Source organism: Cydia fagiglandana, chromosome 20, assembly GCF_963556715.1.
Source record: "Cydia fagiglandana chromosome 20, ilCydFagi1.1, whole genome shotgun sequence".
Lineage (NCBI taxonomy): Eukaryota > Metazoa > Arthropoda > Insecta > Lepidoptera > Tortricidae > Cydia > Cydia fagiglandana.
The window spans coordinates 10,625,344-10,645,450 of record NC_085951.1 but is presented as its reverse complement, the minus strand read 5'-3'; the positions used below and the strand labels follow the sequence as shown (position 1 = coordinate 10,645,450).

Below are 20,107 nucleotides of genomic sequence, written 5' to 3'. Positions count from 1 at the left end.
AATGGCCGTATCTACTCACTTTATCACCTCGACATAACCTTATCGCACATTTTTCGCAGTATGCTAATCTATATCGTATCAATACCAGTTCACAATCATAACGTATTTGTATCTGAATATAGTTCATGGTCACATCTCTACCTTCCAGTGGCGGGGCATCCATAGATCTCGATTCCTTGTCTGATATTCAGGCTCTTGGGCCATTTTCTTTAAACTTATGAAGAAAAGGAGGCAACTTAGCTACGGCTTGCCTACGAACAATCTAGACGCGCCGCCACTGCTACCTTCCTACAATTAAGTACCTATGACTCACGTTAGACCGACCCGTGTCCGGGCCGGAGCATCCGGCGCATCGATTTCTATGGAAACCATCACGTGATCACATGTCATAGAAAAATAAGCCCCGGAAGCTCCGGCCCGGACTCGGCCCGGTCCAACGTGAGTCATCCTTTACGCTGGCAAGCTCATCATCAGGTCAGCGGGGTCAGTATCCTCATTACACACCCAGGCCTCGTATGAATGGCCGTATCTGCCCACTTTATCACTTTAGCACCACGACACCAGCTTATTGCACATTTTTCGCGGTATTCTAGCTTATATGATATCAATACTAGTTCACAATCATAACGTATTTGTATCTGAATCGAGTTCATGGTCACATCACATCTTTACCTTCCTAAGTTAAGAATGACTCACGTTAGACCGAGCCGTGACCCAGGATCGTTTTCTATGGAAAGCATCACTTAATCACTTGTCATGTCATAGAAAAGTAAGCCCCGGAAGCTCCGGCCCGGACACGGCCCGGTCCAACGTGAGTCATCCTTTACGCTGGCAAGCTCATCATCAGGTCAGCGGGGTCAGTATCCTCATTACACACCCAGGCCTCGTATGAATGGCCGTATCTGCCCACTTTATCACTTTAGCACCACGACACCAGCTTATCGCGCATCTTTCGCGGTATGCGGGGCTCGTTTACGACTAGGATCTGGCTTGAGGTAATCAGAGATACATTTTAGACCTTTTTATACCATCAGATACTATAATAACAAGTTCGGTTGCATCAATTTGTCCCAATGATTAGTCATTTTTGGGCAAAATTGGTATACTATAGAGTCAGACCAAGAAAAGTCTGCAGCGGATTTGATAGCCCACGCAGTGCACGTGTTATTTTAAACGTCAAACTTCTATGAAATTATGACGTATAAATAACACTTACACTGCGTGGGCTATCATATCCGCTGCAGACTTTTCTTGGTCCGACTGTAGTCGTAACGCGAATATGATCTGACTTTAGGTTATCAGATGAATTGATAGTATTACTTATATTGGCCAATCGAGCTTGACAGCTCGATTACTAATGATGACTCATTACACCTGATAAAACAAAGTCCTCCGCCGCATCTGTCTGTTTGCGATAAACTTGAAAACTACTGAACGGATTTTCATGTGATTTTACGGGTGGAAGGTTTTCGGTGTATAATACATATTGTCGCTGCCTGTAAGTCTGCATCTTTCTTCAGATCTTTCAGATCTTTGTTTGTCTTCTAAAGATGCAGACTTATAGGCAGCGACAATATGTATTATACACCGAAAACCTTCCACCCTCAAACTATGATATTTTATATGTAGATGTGTTATACACGCTCCAAAAGTGAAGCACTCACCTCGTGTCATGTGTACGAGTTTGTCTCAGTCTGCCTGACGCAAGCGCGAAGGTGTACACCGGTTAATACTTTTCCACAAATAACGTGTATTAAGCAACAAAATGCCGACCTGCGTTATGTTGAAATGCTCAAATTATCCGCGGAAGCGCAAAAAAATTGACGGCGTCACATATCATTGGTAAGTAAAAGCTGAAATAACCCGTTTTTCTTCGGTTTAATCTTGAATTAAATAAACCCAGCCGCCATTTTCGCCGGCTGACAGAACGAGATAAGTTTATGTTCTCATCAGCGAGAATGACAAGGACGCACCAACTGCGTACATAGATTATCATAGCAGACGCGTCATGGTAAGTTGCATTCATTGTTTGGTGCTTGTCGTACACAAATAAAAAAAGAAATATACTTAAATTCCAACTTTAATATTGAAGTTTTTTACTTGAACGCATTTTTTCTTGTATTTAAGTACAACAATTGGCAAATTAAAGATTATTATTGGCCATATTATTGTCCGGGTCGCGTCAATTAAGTAAATAGGTATATTGCTGTTTATACAAAGATTACTACAAAATTAGTATTTATTGTCAGGAATTTCCTTTTCTCACACAGTAACAATTATTAATAACATAAAATTGTTAGTATACTTGGTCAAGCAGATCTTGTCAGTAGAAAAAGGCGGCAAATTTGAAAAATGTAGGCGCGAAGGGATATCGTCTCATAGAAAATTTGAATTTCGCGCCTTTTTCTACTGACAAGATTTGCTTGACCATCTATAAAATAAAGGATTTTGTTGTTATTGAGTTTGCTTTTTGTCAAAATGTTTTTATAGTATAAGAAAAATGATGAATAAAGAGTATAATATAATATCTTTTATTTACATAACTAAATATGAAAACTTTTTGCTTCGGTAGCGAGTACAAAACTGCATTAACATGATTTGCACCTTCTGTCAAACATCTTAGTCTTTGATATATTTTTTTCTTAATAAGTTTTACGCTTCGCGCCATATTTTTACTGTTTGCCGTCGTGTTATGGTGGTATCACTGATTTACCAAATTAACGCGCAAGTGACAAACACTAGCCGTCTCTTTTTTACTTAGGTATTCTTTTACTTGTGCCGTCTCTTTTACGCATTTGCGTATGAAGTTGTAAACAAATTGTAACTAATGCTGCCGTGTCGTTGGCAGCATTGGTTGGTATCATTTTTTTCGCTTGATATGTTAGTGTATGGCTTATCTACATATAAAATATCATAGCCCTCAAATGGCTTCTTAAGCCAGTTGAGGGTAGATGAAAACATTACATGATCAAATAATGTAGGTCAGGTCGTTCAGTGACTGATCCAGGCGGTTTTGTATTTGGTTGGTGAACCAATAAATGTTATAACTACCCGAAAATGCACAAATTGTTTGTTTACTTTTATTTAAGTACCTAAAAGTACAGAGTATAGTCAAGGAAGTTATATTCGCATTAAACTAAAACCCGTTTTCTAGCAATACAATACAACGTGTAAAGATGTCACCTGGCACACCTAGCCTGTGAATGGGTTGTATCATCGCAATTTATCAAATAAGACACTGTCTTATCGGTTATCTTTTGCGTGTATGACTTTTTTGGTGACCATTATGTACTTGAGTGGGCATTTCGCGATTTCGTGTGTGTCCAAATCATTGTGTATCCAAATACCTATACATGTATGTACAGACTGGGTGTGAGCAAAGATATATAGTGTGAGTAACCTGCGTAGTGTGGGATTCATTGTGTTAACGCCCAAGGTGGAAATAATTTTGCTACCATGTAACACATACTGCTTTTCACATCATCTATGAGGAAATTATTATGTTTCAAAATACTTAGTATTTTAACTAAAAAAAAAAATATAAAAAAAGAAAAAAATCAGGTTTTAGGAAAGTATCTCTTTGATCCCTCCTAGCAGGGAAGAAAAAACCCTTTACGGTACATATGGTCCTATTTTCCCAAAAAATAGCACTTTTCGACCGTATGTCAAAAGTTTACAGGGCCATACTTATGGTCTGTAAAACGTTGAAGAAAACGCGTGCGAATAGGTTATTCTTTTCCGCACTTGTATCGTAAATACCTAACTATTTCCGAACAGGTGACGTGAAAGAGCCCTTTTTCGAATGTGATGTGAAAAAACTTACTTTGTACTGTGTCAGATTGTGATACAAGTTTCGCCACTAGAAATAGCATATCTCCATCTACAAAAACTAGTTTAGCATACGCCACGCTGAGTAACGCTCATCAGATAGCACCAATTATGTACGTGACACCTCGGTGATGCTCAGATTGTGCGCGCACGCAATTATGTTTGTACGAGAATGAGATGTGACCAAGATTCTACACGGACGCTGTTTGCGTTAATTAGGAGTTAGGTATTTTTGTGGGAATTTGGACAATTTTTGGTTTCATGCTTGCCCCGTATTTTTTTCAACTTGGTGACGAAATAGGTACTATAGTAATTTTTTTAGTAGGTAAGTTAGTCCAGTCATTATATCCAAAAAACCGACCCTACCCGTGAATAATCAGTTCTTGGATTTTTTTTTCGTAGGTCCCTCGGTCACTGGGAGTGTAAATTCAAAAAGTAGACTGAATCAGGCTCCTGTGTATATTCGAAAAGCGGTTTTTCTTGAATAACTCGGCCATTATTGATTTTACAGTAAAACCGTGAGGACAAAAAATGTAGGAAATTTGATTCTCTACAAGTTTGGTCCTCACAATTTTTCTTCTAGGATCGATATTTAGGAAATTAAATTTGAAAAAAGCGACAAATTCAAAATATTGTTATCATCTCGTTTATTTTCAACTTTACGGCATACGTCCTATAAGTTTTGACTTAATCTTAACCTTCTTGACTGCCTACTTTTTAGGGTTCCGTACCCAAAGGGTAATAAAAAGGGACCCTATTACTAAGACTCCGCTGTCCGTCCGTCCGCCTGTCAGCAGGCTGTATCTCACGAACCGTGATAGCTAGTCAGTTGAAATTTTCACCGATGATGTATTTCTGTTGCCGCTATAACAACATATACCTACTAAAAGTTCGGAACCCTCGGTGGGCGAGTCCGACACGCAATTGTCTGTTTTTTTTTGGTTTTAACTCCACCGCCTTCGTTTCAATTACTTACTTACTTTTGAGAGTCATAAGGCTTGTCCAGCGTAGACTTCGTTTAATGTTCCTTTAGGTTGCACACGTCATAAGTAGTATACGTTCACTGACTTTTTCTTAGAAAATAAATAAGTGTAGGTAGGCACAGTCAACTGTAAAAATATGGGTGTACAAATCATCTCAAAAATATGTCCCATAACTCTTATGTCAGTGAATTAAGAACTATGGGACATATTTTTGAGTAAGATGTCTACATCCATATTTTTACAGTTGACTGTACATGGAAAATTCTTCTGAATAAGTGATAATTACCTTCTATTTGGGTGTCTTGTTAGGGTATTCCTAGCAAAAAAACAGTGAGTATTTTGTCAATAGATTTATCTATTATATTTTAATGAATAATTTCTCAATTACAGCTGTACTGACAAACTGCCCGCAGACCTCGCCGCAAGCTTGTAAAAATGGCAAAATAACGAATGTATTGCATGTCAAATCTCTGGTTATAATTTACAGATTACGTGTTTTACAAAATAAATGATTGAATCGAAGTGAGTTGTGTATATGCTTTTTTGATTGGTCTACAATCATTTTCCTGTGCTCTGATTGGCTTATAAAGTAGTGACGTAACACGCACGATGGGACGACTTTACGCCACAGTCATTTATTTTGTAAAACCTTGTAAGTACTTATTACAAAAAAAAAATCGAAATAAACTCTTAATGCTTAAATTTAATGAATTCCATGGAAAATTATTTTCATTTTATAGATAATATATTTTGTATTTTTAACTACAATAGTTATCAACTATATATTACAAACTTTTTTTAACTTAACGTTAGATTTTATCAATCGTTTTTCGCGCGCGTCCAATTGTTGGGGCAAGACAAAATTAATATAATTTCTAGACAAATAAGTTATTAAAATATTTTTTTGAGCCGAAATAAATATTTCAAAGTAAATCTTGTAAGAAACATGTTTGACAATTATCATTATCAAATTGAATTTGCAACAACACTGTTACATTTTATTATCAAAAATAACTGTCAGTGACATTTGAATTGACATTTTAAATTATTAGCAACAATTAAACGCACGCTAATCTCACAGCACAATTGACAAACATATTTTCAAAATATGTCTAATAGTAAACACGCATATATACCTTACAAATTGTATTTACAAAATAAAGCAATGTATTTAATATTACTCTATAGGGTGAGTTTAAATGAATTGATGGACGAATTGATTAAATGCAGTTGTAGCACAAAACACAATGCTAATGAATTGCACATTATTTCAATATTATTAATTAGCACTAATAATAAATTCTACATCAATTAATAGCATTTTTTGTAAGTAATTTAACAGAACGCAAAGTATGATTCACTTTTAATTATGTCAAATACTCTGGCAAAGCAATTTTGTCATTAACATTAGAATAAAAACTATATTACTTGTCCCCTTTTTGGGATTACAATACTAGCATAATGCATATGTTTAATGCTATCAGAAGAAAGAGAAATTACGATTCTCTCTGTCTCTGTTTCAGTGACAAGCGATTCGTCCCAAACTTCCTATTTTTTTTCTCACAAATGTACCTACTTTCTTAAGACAAAACTTTACTTAGACAAAAGATAAAACATTAAAACAGTTAAGTATAGTGTCACAACTGCAGATCCATCACTTCGAAAGGTTTCTATATTAAGCCTATTGCTAGTCCGGTGGAAAACTATTAGTGATTACTATTGTGTGGCGCGTAACCTACGTGTAGTGTTCGATGTTAATGTTATGGGATAAGTCGGAATTTTTGCGGAAAAAATATGATTTTTTGCAAGTAGGTATTTGCAGTAATATTAATTTTAATTTTATAAATTAAAAGTCTAAAATTGATTTATTTAAAAAAAAATATGCTAGTTGACGTCACAATAAAATCAGGTGTGTAGAAAAATTTAAATAGTTACCTATTTTTTTAACCTGTGTACGTATGGAAAAAATTAAATTTATATATGTGTAAGTATATATATTTTCATTATATAGAATATAAAAAAGTTATTAAGAAACATATAATGGAAAAATTACCAAAAATGCTCATAAATCATATTTTTTCCATCAAAAATTATCGACCCTATGGTAATGAAACATAAATACTATGCGCTTCGTAGAGTCCTATTAGACAGCAAATTTTTGCTATTTTGACGTGTTGTTTGTTAAATTCGGGCATATCATAGCGTTAGAATATATTATATTTCGATATAACTCTGATGCCTAACTCAGCCCAATTCACCAAAAATTTTAATTTTGTAGTTATGTAATTATACTACAAAATTATTCTTCTATATTGCAAGTCCGTTATCGTATTGCCCGGATTTTTTTTCAAATTTTTTTTTTAAAAAGGTTTCGTTTTCACCTATAGGGTTGAAGTCTGTCTTTTCAGACGGTAAATTTTTATCAAGGTTACAATTTGTCATAGAAGTCTAAAAAGCGCAATGTGAACGGCCCGTCAACAGTTTTCTGACGTCATAGTTCACGTTGAACTGCCTTACAGGTGTCTAATAACCTAACTACCTAACTTAACTATTTACATTCAGTATACGAATATCGACCCGAATAGAACTCGACAGAAAAAAATAGGAACGATACAAAAAAGCCGCGCCTGGCTGCATCTATTGGCATCTTTACTTGATATCATTGTTTTAATTGAAAAAAAAAATACGATTTGGCTAAATTGGTAATACACGTGAAGTTTTAATAAAAATGTTTCATAAAGCTTTCAGAAAATAATGTTAATAAAAACAGGCGACCATAGAACGAAGGGCGCGATGGGACGATAACCCTTCGCGCTGACAGAGTATATAATGCTATCATCGAAGACACGAATAATGCACCAGGCGTAGCTACATCGATATAAATACACGGTATTTACAACGCTCTTCCGAGTCAGTCCTGCGTCTCCACGTCCAAGCCGTTGACCATCCGTTCGATGCTCTTCAGGTCTGACGGCGGGGTGCCCGTGGCGGTGGCCGTGGGGGCGTCCGGAGGGGGGTCGGCGGAGGCCGCTCGCGCGGGGGGCGACCCGACTCTCGGCCTCGCGGGCGACGAGCTCAGACTCCGGGCTCGCGGGGCGACTTGCTCGAACGCGGAGCCCAGGCCGGGTAGAGCGTAAGGTGCGAACCTGTGAGAGATGAATGCCTTTAGTGACCATAATCTTAAACTTTTTCTTTCTGATGGCTTGTAAGATTGTGGCCTTATGATTTACCTAATTAAGTTACCTAATAGGCGTTCTGCCGGCCTAGCCAAGGTCACAATCGCTATCGCTTCGACAACGAAAAGCATTATGTCTCTCTATCACTCTTCCATATTAGTGTGACAGTGACAGTTGCGTTTCGATCGCTACGGAGCGTAAGCGATTGACATCTTGGCTACGCGGCCTGATTGCAATCTCAGCAGCGCTAAACTGGCGATGTCACTGTTATAGTCGCACCAATAAAAGTCTGCGGCGGATTTGATAGCCCACGCAGCGTAAATGTTATTTATACGTCATAATTTCATAGAAGTTTGACGTTTAAAATGACACTTGCACTGCGTGGGCTATCAAAATCGCTGCAGACTTTTTACGGTCTGACTCAAAACGCCTTGACAAATTGAGTGACAGATTGAATGTTCTAATCGCTTCAGCAGTGATGCTGCTGCAGTCGCTATCTGATTGCTACCATAAAATGTAGTGGGACATTTCTTCCTCTATTTTTTATAAACAATTTATTCTAACACTGAAATGTCTCATTGACAAACAAACCTGTGCGTTTTCCCTATCGGAGGCGCAGGCAATGCAGGCGGAGGTGGCAGCGAGTACTGCTGCAGCAGCGGATGCAGGTTAAACAGCAGACCCGGCGGCATCTGATGCGTCGGGAAGAACGGCGGCGGGTACAGCGACGGCGGGTACAGGTAGGGGAGTAACGGGGGCTGCACAGGGGGGCCGAGAGACACGTCGGGCGCGGGCGACGGCCGGGAGGGGCCCGCGGGAGGGGAGGAGGCGCGCGCGCCGCCCGAACAGGACGAGTCCGAGCCGGCCTCGTTGACCTCTTCGGCGCCGGAGTCGCCCGCGGTAGAACTGAACCAGGCTGCAAGAGAAAAAAAAAATGGTTTATAAATAACAAAAAAAAAACTGGAGTATTCCTTCGCTATCTCCAACAAATGGGTCGTAGAAAACACAAATATGTCAGGAATTTAATTCAATTAATTTGTTACACGTTGAGCGTACATACGAGTACATTTTGGCCTCCAGGTTTTTATGACACGTTGATTTTGATCCTTATTGGTGTCTATTTTGACTGTGGTTAAGGCACTGGTCCCACCGCGAGCTAGTAAGCTATGAGCTATCGGCTATACTTAAACACGAACAAAAGAGACACGGCGATATTTATAGCTCACCGCTGGGCGAGTAACTATAAATATCGCCGTGTCTCTTTTATTTACACGGGAGTGCTTATCTTTTGTTCGTGTTTATAGCCGATAGCTCATAGCTTACTAGCTCGCGGTGGGACCAGTGCCTTAGAGTTCGCTTTATCTGCGGCTTGAAGACTTTAATAGCAGCCAACTTGCTCAATCACTAGATAAAAGTCCCACAAGTTCTAGCCTTAGGCTTAGTCGATAGGAAGGTGTTAAGGTAGCCACTTTTGAAAAGATACGAGTGTGCACACATTAAAACGAGTGCGCTTTTCTCAGACGAAATTTCTTTGGATTAAAATGAGCAGGAAGTTACTCACATGTGCTGGTGTGGTGTGTGCTGGACGGGGCCGGCGGACTCGAGGGGCCGCCGACGTCCAGAGGCCGCTCGTCGTCCTCGTCTCGGGGCTCCGAGCGCGCCGTCAGCAGCGCCTGCCTGCGGTACACGGACAGACTACTCGTGTTATCATTGCGAAATTTTATAACAGAAAACTTATTTTAACTACCTATAAGTATAGGTAACCTATCTAGCTAAGGGCTCATTTAGACGATGCGAGAACTCGCATGCGAGTTTCATTACATTGCGGTTTTTGATCGGTCGGTGGAATTTTACGTAACCGACAGTCCGCAATGTAACTAAAATCGCATGCGAGTCTAAATCAGCCCTTACTCATGATATAAAACTATTGAAACGGATTATGTGATCCGAGGGTGAGTTATCCATAGTATTGCTATCAAACCTAATAATATTCTTAAATATTCAACATACAACACCTAGCACATTTTTCTTAACCCTAAAACGGCGAAAGGGCAAATTGCCTTGGGTCGAATTTCGCTGTCATTAGGACATGATTAACCTTTTGCGGCCCATTACCGAAATGTCAACCGTTTGACGCCCCCAAAGTGCACACTGTCATTTTAAAATTATTAACGCGGTGCTGTCACGTACCATTAAGTATGTAGTTTGCGTTTAGGGCTTTTATTTTTAGCGTTTTAAAATGATCTTATTAAAAATGTCTTTTAAAAAACATTATATGTATTTTAAAAGAGAACGTGGTGAGACTTAGTAAGGCTCATTTAAGGGTAACCGGGTATAAGGGTAATCGTTTTCTAGTTATCTCGAAAATATCTCACTAAGTACTAGCAAAAAACCTCTCCGTTAGTAAATACACTTTAAACCAACTTCAAACTTCCTTGTTTAATTTTTTTTGTGTTTTGTTTAAAACTAGAGAAAAATACACCTGCAGGAAAATGAGATCATTTTTATTTTATCCAGTCAAAAATGTATTAGTAAAATCAAAAAAAATAGTAACAAGTATCGAGATACGTTATTCTGGCAACATGAAGTTGGATTTACTTTTGAAAGACATACCTATCATTTTGTTATCCGAACAAAACACTAAGCTAAGGCCCACTTGCACCATCCCACTAACCAGGGGTTAAGCGGTTAAACCGTTAACCTAATGTCAAATTGTACTGGCAACCATGGTAACTCCAGGTTTAACCGGTTAACCCCGGGTTAGTGGGATGGTGAAAGTGGGCCTAAAGGTGTTATGCCTATGCACGCATCAGTTCCATAAAACATACATTTACTTTAGTTAGCCGTACTCCCAAGTCGCCTAAACGCTCCCAAAACATTTGAAAATAATTTCCATGACAATAGTGCACAATGATTTGCTTTCGGCAAACTCATTGTTTTAGGGTCGTCCGCGGTCGCCTGTATTAACTCGTCTCATTGTCGCTGATAGAATTTAATTTGGGCCACCCCTGCGGTCTAGGGTTGACGATGAACATTTTAGAGTTTTTAAAAGCTACTAGTTTTGAGAAAGCGGAATTATTTTGAGAAAGCGGAATTAGTTAGAGATATTTTCTTTTCACTTGGGCAACTCGGGGCCTCATATTGGATGAACGCTCTAGATTTTAGCATGAAAAATTATATTACTGTTGCGTTAGTCATATCACATACAAATAAACTTCATAAAAATGAGTCAAGCATACATCTTTCGCAATAAAAACTTGAGACTTTCGGTTTTGTAACACAGTCATCTAATGTATTGTTATTTTTAATACCCACAATATGCTTTGATGCAATATACGCTGCAAATGGGTACCAAAAATCTTACTAGTATATACCTACCTACATATTTGATTTTGTCTCTATAATAGTCAATCTCTACACATCTTAGAGGGAAAGCGCGCGAGAAACAATCCCAAACCCAGGCGGATTGCCAAACGCGCTCCTTATGTTGTACAATCAGATTGCACGGAGAGCAATTGCATTTAGTCACGCGAACCTAAGCTTTGAGACGGATAAAAATGATAAAAATGTGGCAACCCTAAGTTAAACTGTCGGCATTAGGGTGTTCGCGTTACAATGTAAACTCTAGGGGTGGCTCGCCTTGTAATTTCACCAAATTTCATCCCGCTCCGTTCCCCTCGCTTTTTTATTGATGCCCTGTAGTTTATCCCTAAAGCTCGGATGATGAATTTAGGGATTTGATTATCTTTGGTGAAGTTGGGAATCATTGGTTAAATGTAAGCCTTGTAGGGTGGTAAGTGATTCTCTCTAGGGTGAGACTTCCTTAGTTTGTCACTTAATAAATATGATAAACATAAAATCATTTCAATTTGCTTTAAGAAGATCAAATTGGATACGGTGACTTTTTGAAACATGTTTTTTAAATAAATAAACATAAGCAGACGTCCAAAAGTTGATATAGGTACATATTGTTTACGTCGAAAAAAAAAACATAAGTAAAAAAGTCTTAAAAATACGCTTGATAGACTTGTTCTTGCCTAATAACCCAATAGAAATTATACAAGCGCAAAAATTCAACGGAACGAAGAAAAGTTAATTTTATTCATTCATGTCATTCTTACTAGCAGTGCCAGGGCCGCATTCGTTAAAAAGTACCATGAAAATTTAAAAAAATTTTTACCAGACCATAAAAATATAAATTTGTTCCATATTCAAGCACCCATAACCACCAACATCTTGGCAAAGGGCATCACGGCACGCTGCCCACACGTCCACCCGCCACAAAGGGACGATGAAATATGCTCAGCATGTGTCCTCCGAGCGCGGCGTTTGTCAAAACGCGCACGTTTCCCGCCCTTCCGGCTGGCGGCCATTTTGAAAAAAGAACTTCCGGCATCCGGCTCATCCGCTCTAATTCGGAAGCTGCGGCATGAGCGCGTCCGGTGCAAAATGTGTGAGCGAATTAAAGATTCCTTACGTGTAGCTAACGTAGGTAACGTAACGTGTGTATGTGATTATAACGTCCGGCGGTTGAAATATAGATTTGTACTAGTCATACCTCTGTCAATTTAAGACAAGGTTTACTATGGGGTATTTGACTGTATTTATAATAAATTATTTTACATCATGCGAGAACTAAGGCACCAGGAGATTAATAGAGTAACATAGACAGCAGTTATTTTTGGGCACAATTTCTATTTTAAAACCCGTATAAAACTATAGAGTTGGTAATTTGATCGTGACGTCACACGCTAGTGTTTCATATAAATTCCATTGTAGCAAAATCGTTTTGACAGTTCGAAAAAAGAAACTGATTTGACTAGGTTTACTCGGGTAATTCCGAATGTCGAAAACTGTCGGATAATTCCGAAAGGAGACTTTTATTATGATGGAATTAAGGGTGATTTTCATCTGAATTTCGGAATTATCCGACATTCGGTATTACCCGAATACACCTTAGTTGACTTTCTTGGCATCTAACCCAGATATAGGGGTGTGTTTACCATAGACCTAGGATTCGCTCACGCTTGACAGACAGCTTCAGTGTGCGAAAAGGAAGCCATCACGTATATGAACATCCCATGAGTGCGAAAGAGTCAGACTACCAATGAGAAAACGTAACCACTTTTGAGTTTGACGACGGCCGCGGACGGCCAAGAGCGTATCACGGTATTTTTCAAATTGAAAAATATACACGGATTAGGATGAAAAGTATTAAATAAAGTAATTCAGTGAAGATGGTGTCTTGTAGTGTGTCGGATTGCAGTGTCACAGGTCCAAATAATCCAAGCAAATACTCATTTCAGAGGATTTATGATATTCCGAGCGAAATTTTCATAGCGATATTTTGTCAAATTAACAGCGTAAAAAGTGTAAGAAGCTGGTTTATACAGTTCATTATAAGTTTTTCTTCCGTTCCGCGCTAATATTTTATCATATTAGTCAATAATTTAGAATATTTTGTGTAAAAACATAAACTGTTAGTTTACGCTAGGGCTTGACAAAATGTTCATATGACAGTATCGATAACTTGTCGGTATATTAATAGCTATGTAATTATTTCTTTACAAGACATCATTAAGATATTATCTTTTATAACCGACTTCAAATAATAACGATTGTTATACTTTTTTGAAGGTGTTCATGTTTAGCGTGTTTCACTTTCCAACACAGTAAGAGTTACATTAAGATAAGTCTGCAACGATTTTTATGGCAAACGCAGTGCAAGTGTTATTTATACGTCATAATGTCATAGAATTTTAGTGTTTAAAATAACACATTTGAAAAAGTAGTCGATAAAGCAATCAAACATCGACAGATTATTAATATGTTGTAACATGACATCACTATTTTTGATCTCACATAGACAATTTACGCACACACTTGCATTTCATTTTTGGTCACACTTTTGAAGATTGACAGTTGTTCTTTGTCATCTAAATTCTATGGTGTTTACTGATTGGCTTAAATACGTTGCGGGATCAACTTTTTCTTTTCAATCTTTGAATTGATGGTTTAATTGGATGTACATTTTAAAACACGTATAGTCGCACCAATAAAAGCCTGCAGCGGATTTGATAGCCCACGCAGCGTAAGTGCTATTTATACGTCATAATTTCATAGAAGTTTGACGTTTAAAATTACATTTGCACTGCGTGGGCTATCAAAATCGCTGCAGACTTTTTACGGTCTGACTCTATTACTGTTGTTTTTTGTCTGACAAAAATGGATAAAAAGAATAAATTATAAACGCGATATTTTATTATTATTTTCGACGTTATTAGAAATAGACAAACTCCCCCATATTGTGAAAAAATAATATAGCCTACAAGTACGCAAATTTATTATTGTGACGTCATTAAATCAAAAGACGTGAATGAATTTCCAGTAAAACCTGCATCGGGTACACATCAGGCCATAATTGTACCAAATAATTGGAAAAACCTGCTAATAGATATCGCGGGTGGCGCGAACCATAAAAGTACCCCGACTGGTTCTGCCCGCTTATAAACATTAACCGCGCTCGTAATTCGCGAGACAATGTCTCGAGCCAGTTTCTTACACAGTATATAAATAATAAACAGATACATAGTAATACATACGCATGTATAACTGATACCGGGATTACGTACATAATATATGAGAGTTAAGGTAGACTCCCGCTTTGATATGATTTTAATAATTCGACCTTCTCTTTACCTGAGATAATGTTTGCAGGCAGACATATATTTCACAGTTTTTTTTAAATAAATGTATGCTATAATTCTGCAAGATTATGAAGCTAAAGATGGAGCTCAGAAGCATGCGTCAAACAAAGGATATGATAGAAGAAATTCCCTAAACTCCTTAAAAAATCACCAAAAAACAGAAGAATGACTGAAAGCTAAACGCCTTAAGCAAAGCATCTGTAGGTAGCTACGGAGTTGTGTGTACTGAAACGCGTAATCTGTTTTTACAATTACCTACATAATATACCTATGCTAACCTTTTGAACGCTGATATTCCACTATCTCTTAGAATTAAATCAATCGGATGAGTTCAAACTAGGTCAACGCGGACCAGGTACACAGTTAGCCAAATAACCGGGGGCACCGCGGGCCGCGTTAACCCACATTTTCGCTTAAACTGAAAAACTCCATAATCCGATTTACCTATTCATCAAAAGAGCTAATTGAGTTCTCGTTCGAAATTCAAATACGTTCACGGAACCTATCCTACGGGTAAATTACGCCGCGAAAAAAAGCAAAGCTGATTTTATCGTGGAAATCCAATTTTCTCCCTTGCACGCTAAAGACGGTTGAAAAAAGCGGCAAGTCGAATGACTCCACCATTTTGAGCCGTTACTCGCCGTGTTTAAACTCGGAACACGAATAAGGAGGCGCCGGATTGGTTTAATTTGAATTTGGAAGGCGCCGGTGCTGCCGCTGCGTTCGGAAATGTCGGCACTTGCTCTAATTAATTCGAGATTCGGAGATAGGAGGCTAATTTCGTTAGCTGTTAACTTTGCTTAAGTTGCCGGCGGTTTTTGCCTTCATTAATCTTACAGTGAGCTTTTAGTTCCGTTGCGCCACCTACCGTGTTTTTTGATAATTGAATAGCTATTAGCGTAATTGTGTTTTCTAATGCGACGTGTCCCCTCGCTTGTTTATCTTATCTGATAGATAGCGTAAGCTTTATCTTATAAAACTTGACTGTTTATTCTCACGATATATTGATAAATTCGTAGGCACGGGCTTATAATTGAAGCGTTAATTGATATCCTGAGATTTTGTACGATTTAAAGTGCTAACCGGTCGTTAATATATCACTTTAATCACTTTAATGATATTTTCTAAGAACTTTTGAGAATAATTATTGCTTTTTAGAGCGAAGTTAACATAGCAAATTCTTTGACGAAGTCATTAACCTAACTCTACTTAAAACCATGCTTTTAATGATTTTCAAAAACGACGATAGTCGATAAAGTAGTACCTACACAACAGCAAAGACACAATAAAAAAGTAAGTATCCGTCTAACAATTAAAAACTGCAATTGCATTAAACCCGTACCGTAAATTCACCTAACTGCAGACCAATACTTAGGGCCCGATTCGGATTTTGAAATAGACATCTATTAGACATCTTTTAGACATCACCAAGATATGTTTAAGATCTAACCTGTCAAATTTGATATTTGCATTATTTGCGCGATTCTGGAGATACTTTTGTACGATTTTCACAGGATATGACTTAGAGATCTAATAGATATCTTACTCTATCTAACGTAAAAGTGACATTGGTTGCCCGAATTGCGCTGCAAAAGAGAACTAGTTGATATCTAAGCTATAACGTATCTAGAATGGATCTAGTACGTGTCGTCTCTTGTGAATATCTGAAGTTCGAGTACAGCAGTATAACTGTTGTCAACATGTTTAACATTTATTAAAGAAGTGCCAATATTTATATTTTCTGAGTGTTTTGTGCCGTTTATTAAACTATCTTGTCTTAGATAGAACTCATTATTTCAAATAATAGTCACACCTAAGATAATTATTCGAATTGTTTAGGATCATAGTTGGCATATTTTGAACTATAGTTGCGTGGTTTTACGGTACCTGTTTTCAAAGTACTATCCGTAAAAAAAATAGGATTTTTCTGCCTTAAAAATTAACTTTATTTTTGATGAAACATGCGTGTGCATTCGGCGTGAATTCACGAATTTATTTAACGTACTTACTGTGAATCGGTGCATATTTACTGGCTTCGGAAATATACCGGTAAAATTTAAAGTCTCGTATCCATGCAGTACCTAACTGAATAAAACCTAATCACCAAAATATTTTCCATTTTTTTATTTGTTGTATAAAATCTGTTATTTTGGCTCTACTTATTACCTCTATTAATGAAACTATTCTTTGAAATAGACATATTTTAGACATCACCAAGATACGATAACGATATGTTTAAGATCTAACCTGTCAAATTTGACATTTGCGCGATTTTGGACATACTCTTGAAGGATTTCCACAGGATATGAGTTAGAGATCCAATTCACATCTAATATATATCTTACTCTATCTAACGTAAAAGTGACATTGGTTGCCCGAATTGCGCTGCAAAAGAGAACTAGTTGATATCTAAACTATAACGTATCTAAAATGGATCTAGTACGTGTCGTCTCTTGTGAATATCTTGAAGTCCGAATATGGCAGTTTCTTATTACCTCTGTAATAATGTAGCGAGCAAAAACAATATGTTTAAAGAAGTGATAATTTTATTTTAAATCTTTAAATAATACCAGCATTCATTTTATTTATTGGGTATCTATTATGTCAGTTGTCATCTTGGCTAAGCCCCCAGATGTACCTGTAGAAAGGGATAGAGACTTACTTTTTCTCTCTCTTTCCCGCGCCGGTGTCTCTGAATCCTTTCGCGAAAGGATTGTTGTCGATCTTCAGCTGCGTTATCTGAAAATATCAAGTAATATTAGTACTAGGTATACCTAAAAGTTGTCTGGAAGACAACGCTTTTAGTCGCTAAGCCCGCCTGTTGTCTGGCTTTACTTTTATTTTGTGTCCAGTACCTATTTAGGTGTGCAATAAAGCGTTGAGTGACGTTTTCAAAATGAAAGTTTTCTTAATTTCTTACTGAAGTTTTCCTGACATTTCCGAAAACTTTTTCAACTTTATTGAAACTTTCCGCACTCTCACATGTCTTAAATTCTTTAGTATGTGATGTAAAACTAATTCCAATGTTTACAGTGTTTTCGTGCAACAAATTCCAAATTCAAATTGGAGGTTTAAAAATAAACCTAAACTTAAAGAAACTTTTTTAAATTCAACGAAAAATTGAAACTTCAACTTCGGTAGCTAAGAGCAATTGTTCTTGTTGCAAAAGGTCGCAATTAGGCGGCGATATTTCCCAATATTCCTTAAATCTAAATATTTGTAATATAGTCGTATAGTCTTCTTGATAAAAAACACAACTGACCTTCTCATTCTGGTAGGCGGTGACCGCGATGAAATCCGTCTCCTTGAACACTGCGTGAGGATAATGCAGCCCTCCCCACTTGCTACGGTCATCAGCGTCATGGGAACATAGGACTAGGGTAGTTTATGTCGCAGTTTTTATCAGCTCTATCCAACGCTTATCTATTCCACTCGATGGACCATGAGACACTTCAAACAGTAGCATAAACTGACCTTCTCATTCTGGTAGGCGGTGACCGCGATGAACTCCGTCTCCTTGAACACGTAGGTCCTGAACGTGGAGTAGGGCAGCTTCAGGATGTCGTTGGCTCGCACCAGGTGGAACCGCGGCTGGTACTTGTGCATCGAGTTCAGGATCGTCTGCGTGACACACTTCAAACAGCTTAGGAACTTGATCGGAGGGCTTATGATTGGAACAGGTGGTATTTTGAATGCGCAGAGCGCGTAGCCAACGTGCAATTGTTTACGCTACGTAGCGAACGAAACGCAACTGTCACTGTTGCAGTAACATGGAAGAGTGATAGAGATACGATACGCTACGGAATACGTAAAGATTGGCACGTTGGCTTCGCAGCCAAGGAGGACTAGCTAAGATGACAATCGTTGATAGTAAGCGCCAATCGAAATTGAGTTAATGTATGTAAATATTAGTCACATGACTTTTATTTTTTTCATTTGGCGTTTGTCGATGTACGATTGTCATCTTGGCTTAAACCTCTTAGGGCTTGGAGATTTTTTAGGCTACTTTTTGCAATAGATGACAATATGGCTTACCATAATAATATTGTAATCTCAACTTACAGGAGTAACATACACATATAATTACAGGTACCTACCTAACAGATATTGAAATTGAAACTAAGCTTTTCTGAAACATGTCAAAACTGCAAAAATGCAAATTCAAACGTTTTTTGCGCATGTCTCTGTGAATTAAACTGAAACTCTACGAATGTCGACTCCTTTATACCGGGTGTGGCCTGTAATATGAGCAAAAAATTTAACCGTAGGCTGTACTCCTCATACTGATCAACATTTGTTCAGCGACTTTTAAAAATAACTTGTAGTTTGATTTTTAATACACTTTAAGTTTATTCTAAGACACAACGTATTGCGAATTTTGTTATGATTAAGGCGTGACAAGCAACGTCAATCACAATGATATGTCGTGGCGATGGCGTCCATTGAAGATAATATATATTTTGTATGAAAAATATCCCTAAATACTTCATAATTTTTTAAAGTTATTGAACAAAAGTGTCATCGTTTGAGGAGCACAATCTAAGTTTTAATTATTTGCTCGTGTTACAGGCCACATCCGGTATAATCGATGTCTCCCACATTTCTCTTTATTTCATCACCGACACTTCTCTCTCGCCACCCACACACAAATCTCGCATGTCAACTCTGTTTACTGATATGATGGACAGCTCTAGTTATTTTCATCTAGTTGCTAATAAAATGTACTTATATAACACCTTTCGCGTCCTACCCATATTCGCAGTTAACTTACGACAGTGCATAATCGATCACATACAATTTTATTTCGTCATCGACACATAATTTGCAGTTGAAAATCGTCGTCAAATTACGTTCGATCGCACACGAAGGCTATTAAGTGGCCGATATGCGAGGGCGTGTACTATAATTACCTCCACTATGTATTTATAATTATATATAACTTGAGACGAAAATTGGTCTTATTTACTGAGATATATATAAGGAAAGCTGTTGGCAAGACACCTACATACCTATATAACTACGATTCTTTCAATATAAGATCAGGTTTAACTGCTTTAACCTACTTCCAAAAGAGGAGGTTGGTTCTTAACTGGATCGTATTATCATTATCATCAGAAAGGGGCCTTGACCCGCGCTCCGGGTTTTTCCTGGTGCAAAGGCTGTCCAGTGTCCATCGCAATTCAAAGCGGTATAGCGGATTCCCGTTGCCAGGGAGGTTTTGGGATTATACTGAGCAACTTTTACTATGGGACCAACCCCAAAATCGCGAAAAAAATAATTTACCCTGCCATAGAAAATGGACCAGCCAAGGTATGAAACAGCCAAATATTTTTTTCGCGATTTCAGCGTTGGTCCCATAGTAAAAGTTGTTCAGTATAATCCCAAAACCTCCCTGGCATCGGGAATATACTTA

At 37.8% G+C, this 20,107-nt stretch overlaps 1 protein-coding gene across 8 annotated transcripts in view; it reads right to left on the bottom strand.

Moving 5' to 3' along the window:
• Nucleotides 1-5,146: 5,146 nt before the first annotated feature.
• The window catches only part of LOC134674793 (T-box transcription factor TBX3), a 137,724-nt gene continuing 122,763 nt past the window's right edge, over nucleotides 5,147-20,107 (bottom strand). For 3 of the 8 annotated variants that reach the window (XM_063532931.1, XM_063532930.1, XM_063532926.1), the window contains 5 exons: nucleotides 18,169-18,315; nucleotides 17,357-17,433; nucleotides 9,549-9,682; nucleotides 8,579-8,903; nucleotides 5,147-7,957 (listed from right to left, as the gene is read on the bottom strand). In XM_063532931.1, coding sequence (XP_063389001.1) covers nucleotides 7,723-7,957; nucleotides 8,579-8,903; nucleotides 9,549-9,682; nucleotides 17,357-17,433; nucleotides 18,169-18,315 — 918 coding nt within the window. In that variant the 3' untranslated portion in view covers nucleotides 5,147-7,722. Of the gene's footprint in view, nucleotides 7,958-8,578; nucleotides 8,904-9,548; nucleotides 9,683-17,356; nucleotides 17,434-18,168; nucleotides 18,328-20,107 lie in introns of all 8 variants that reach the window. The other 5 variants (XM_063532929.1, XM_063532924.1, XM_063532925.1 and 2 more) reach the window with 3 other exon arrangements.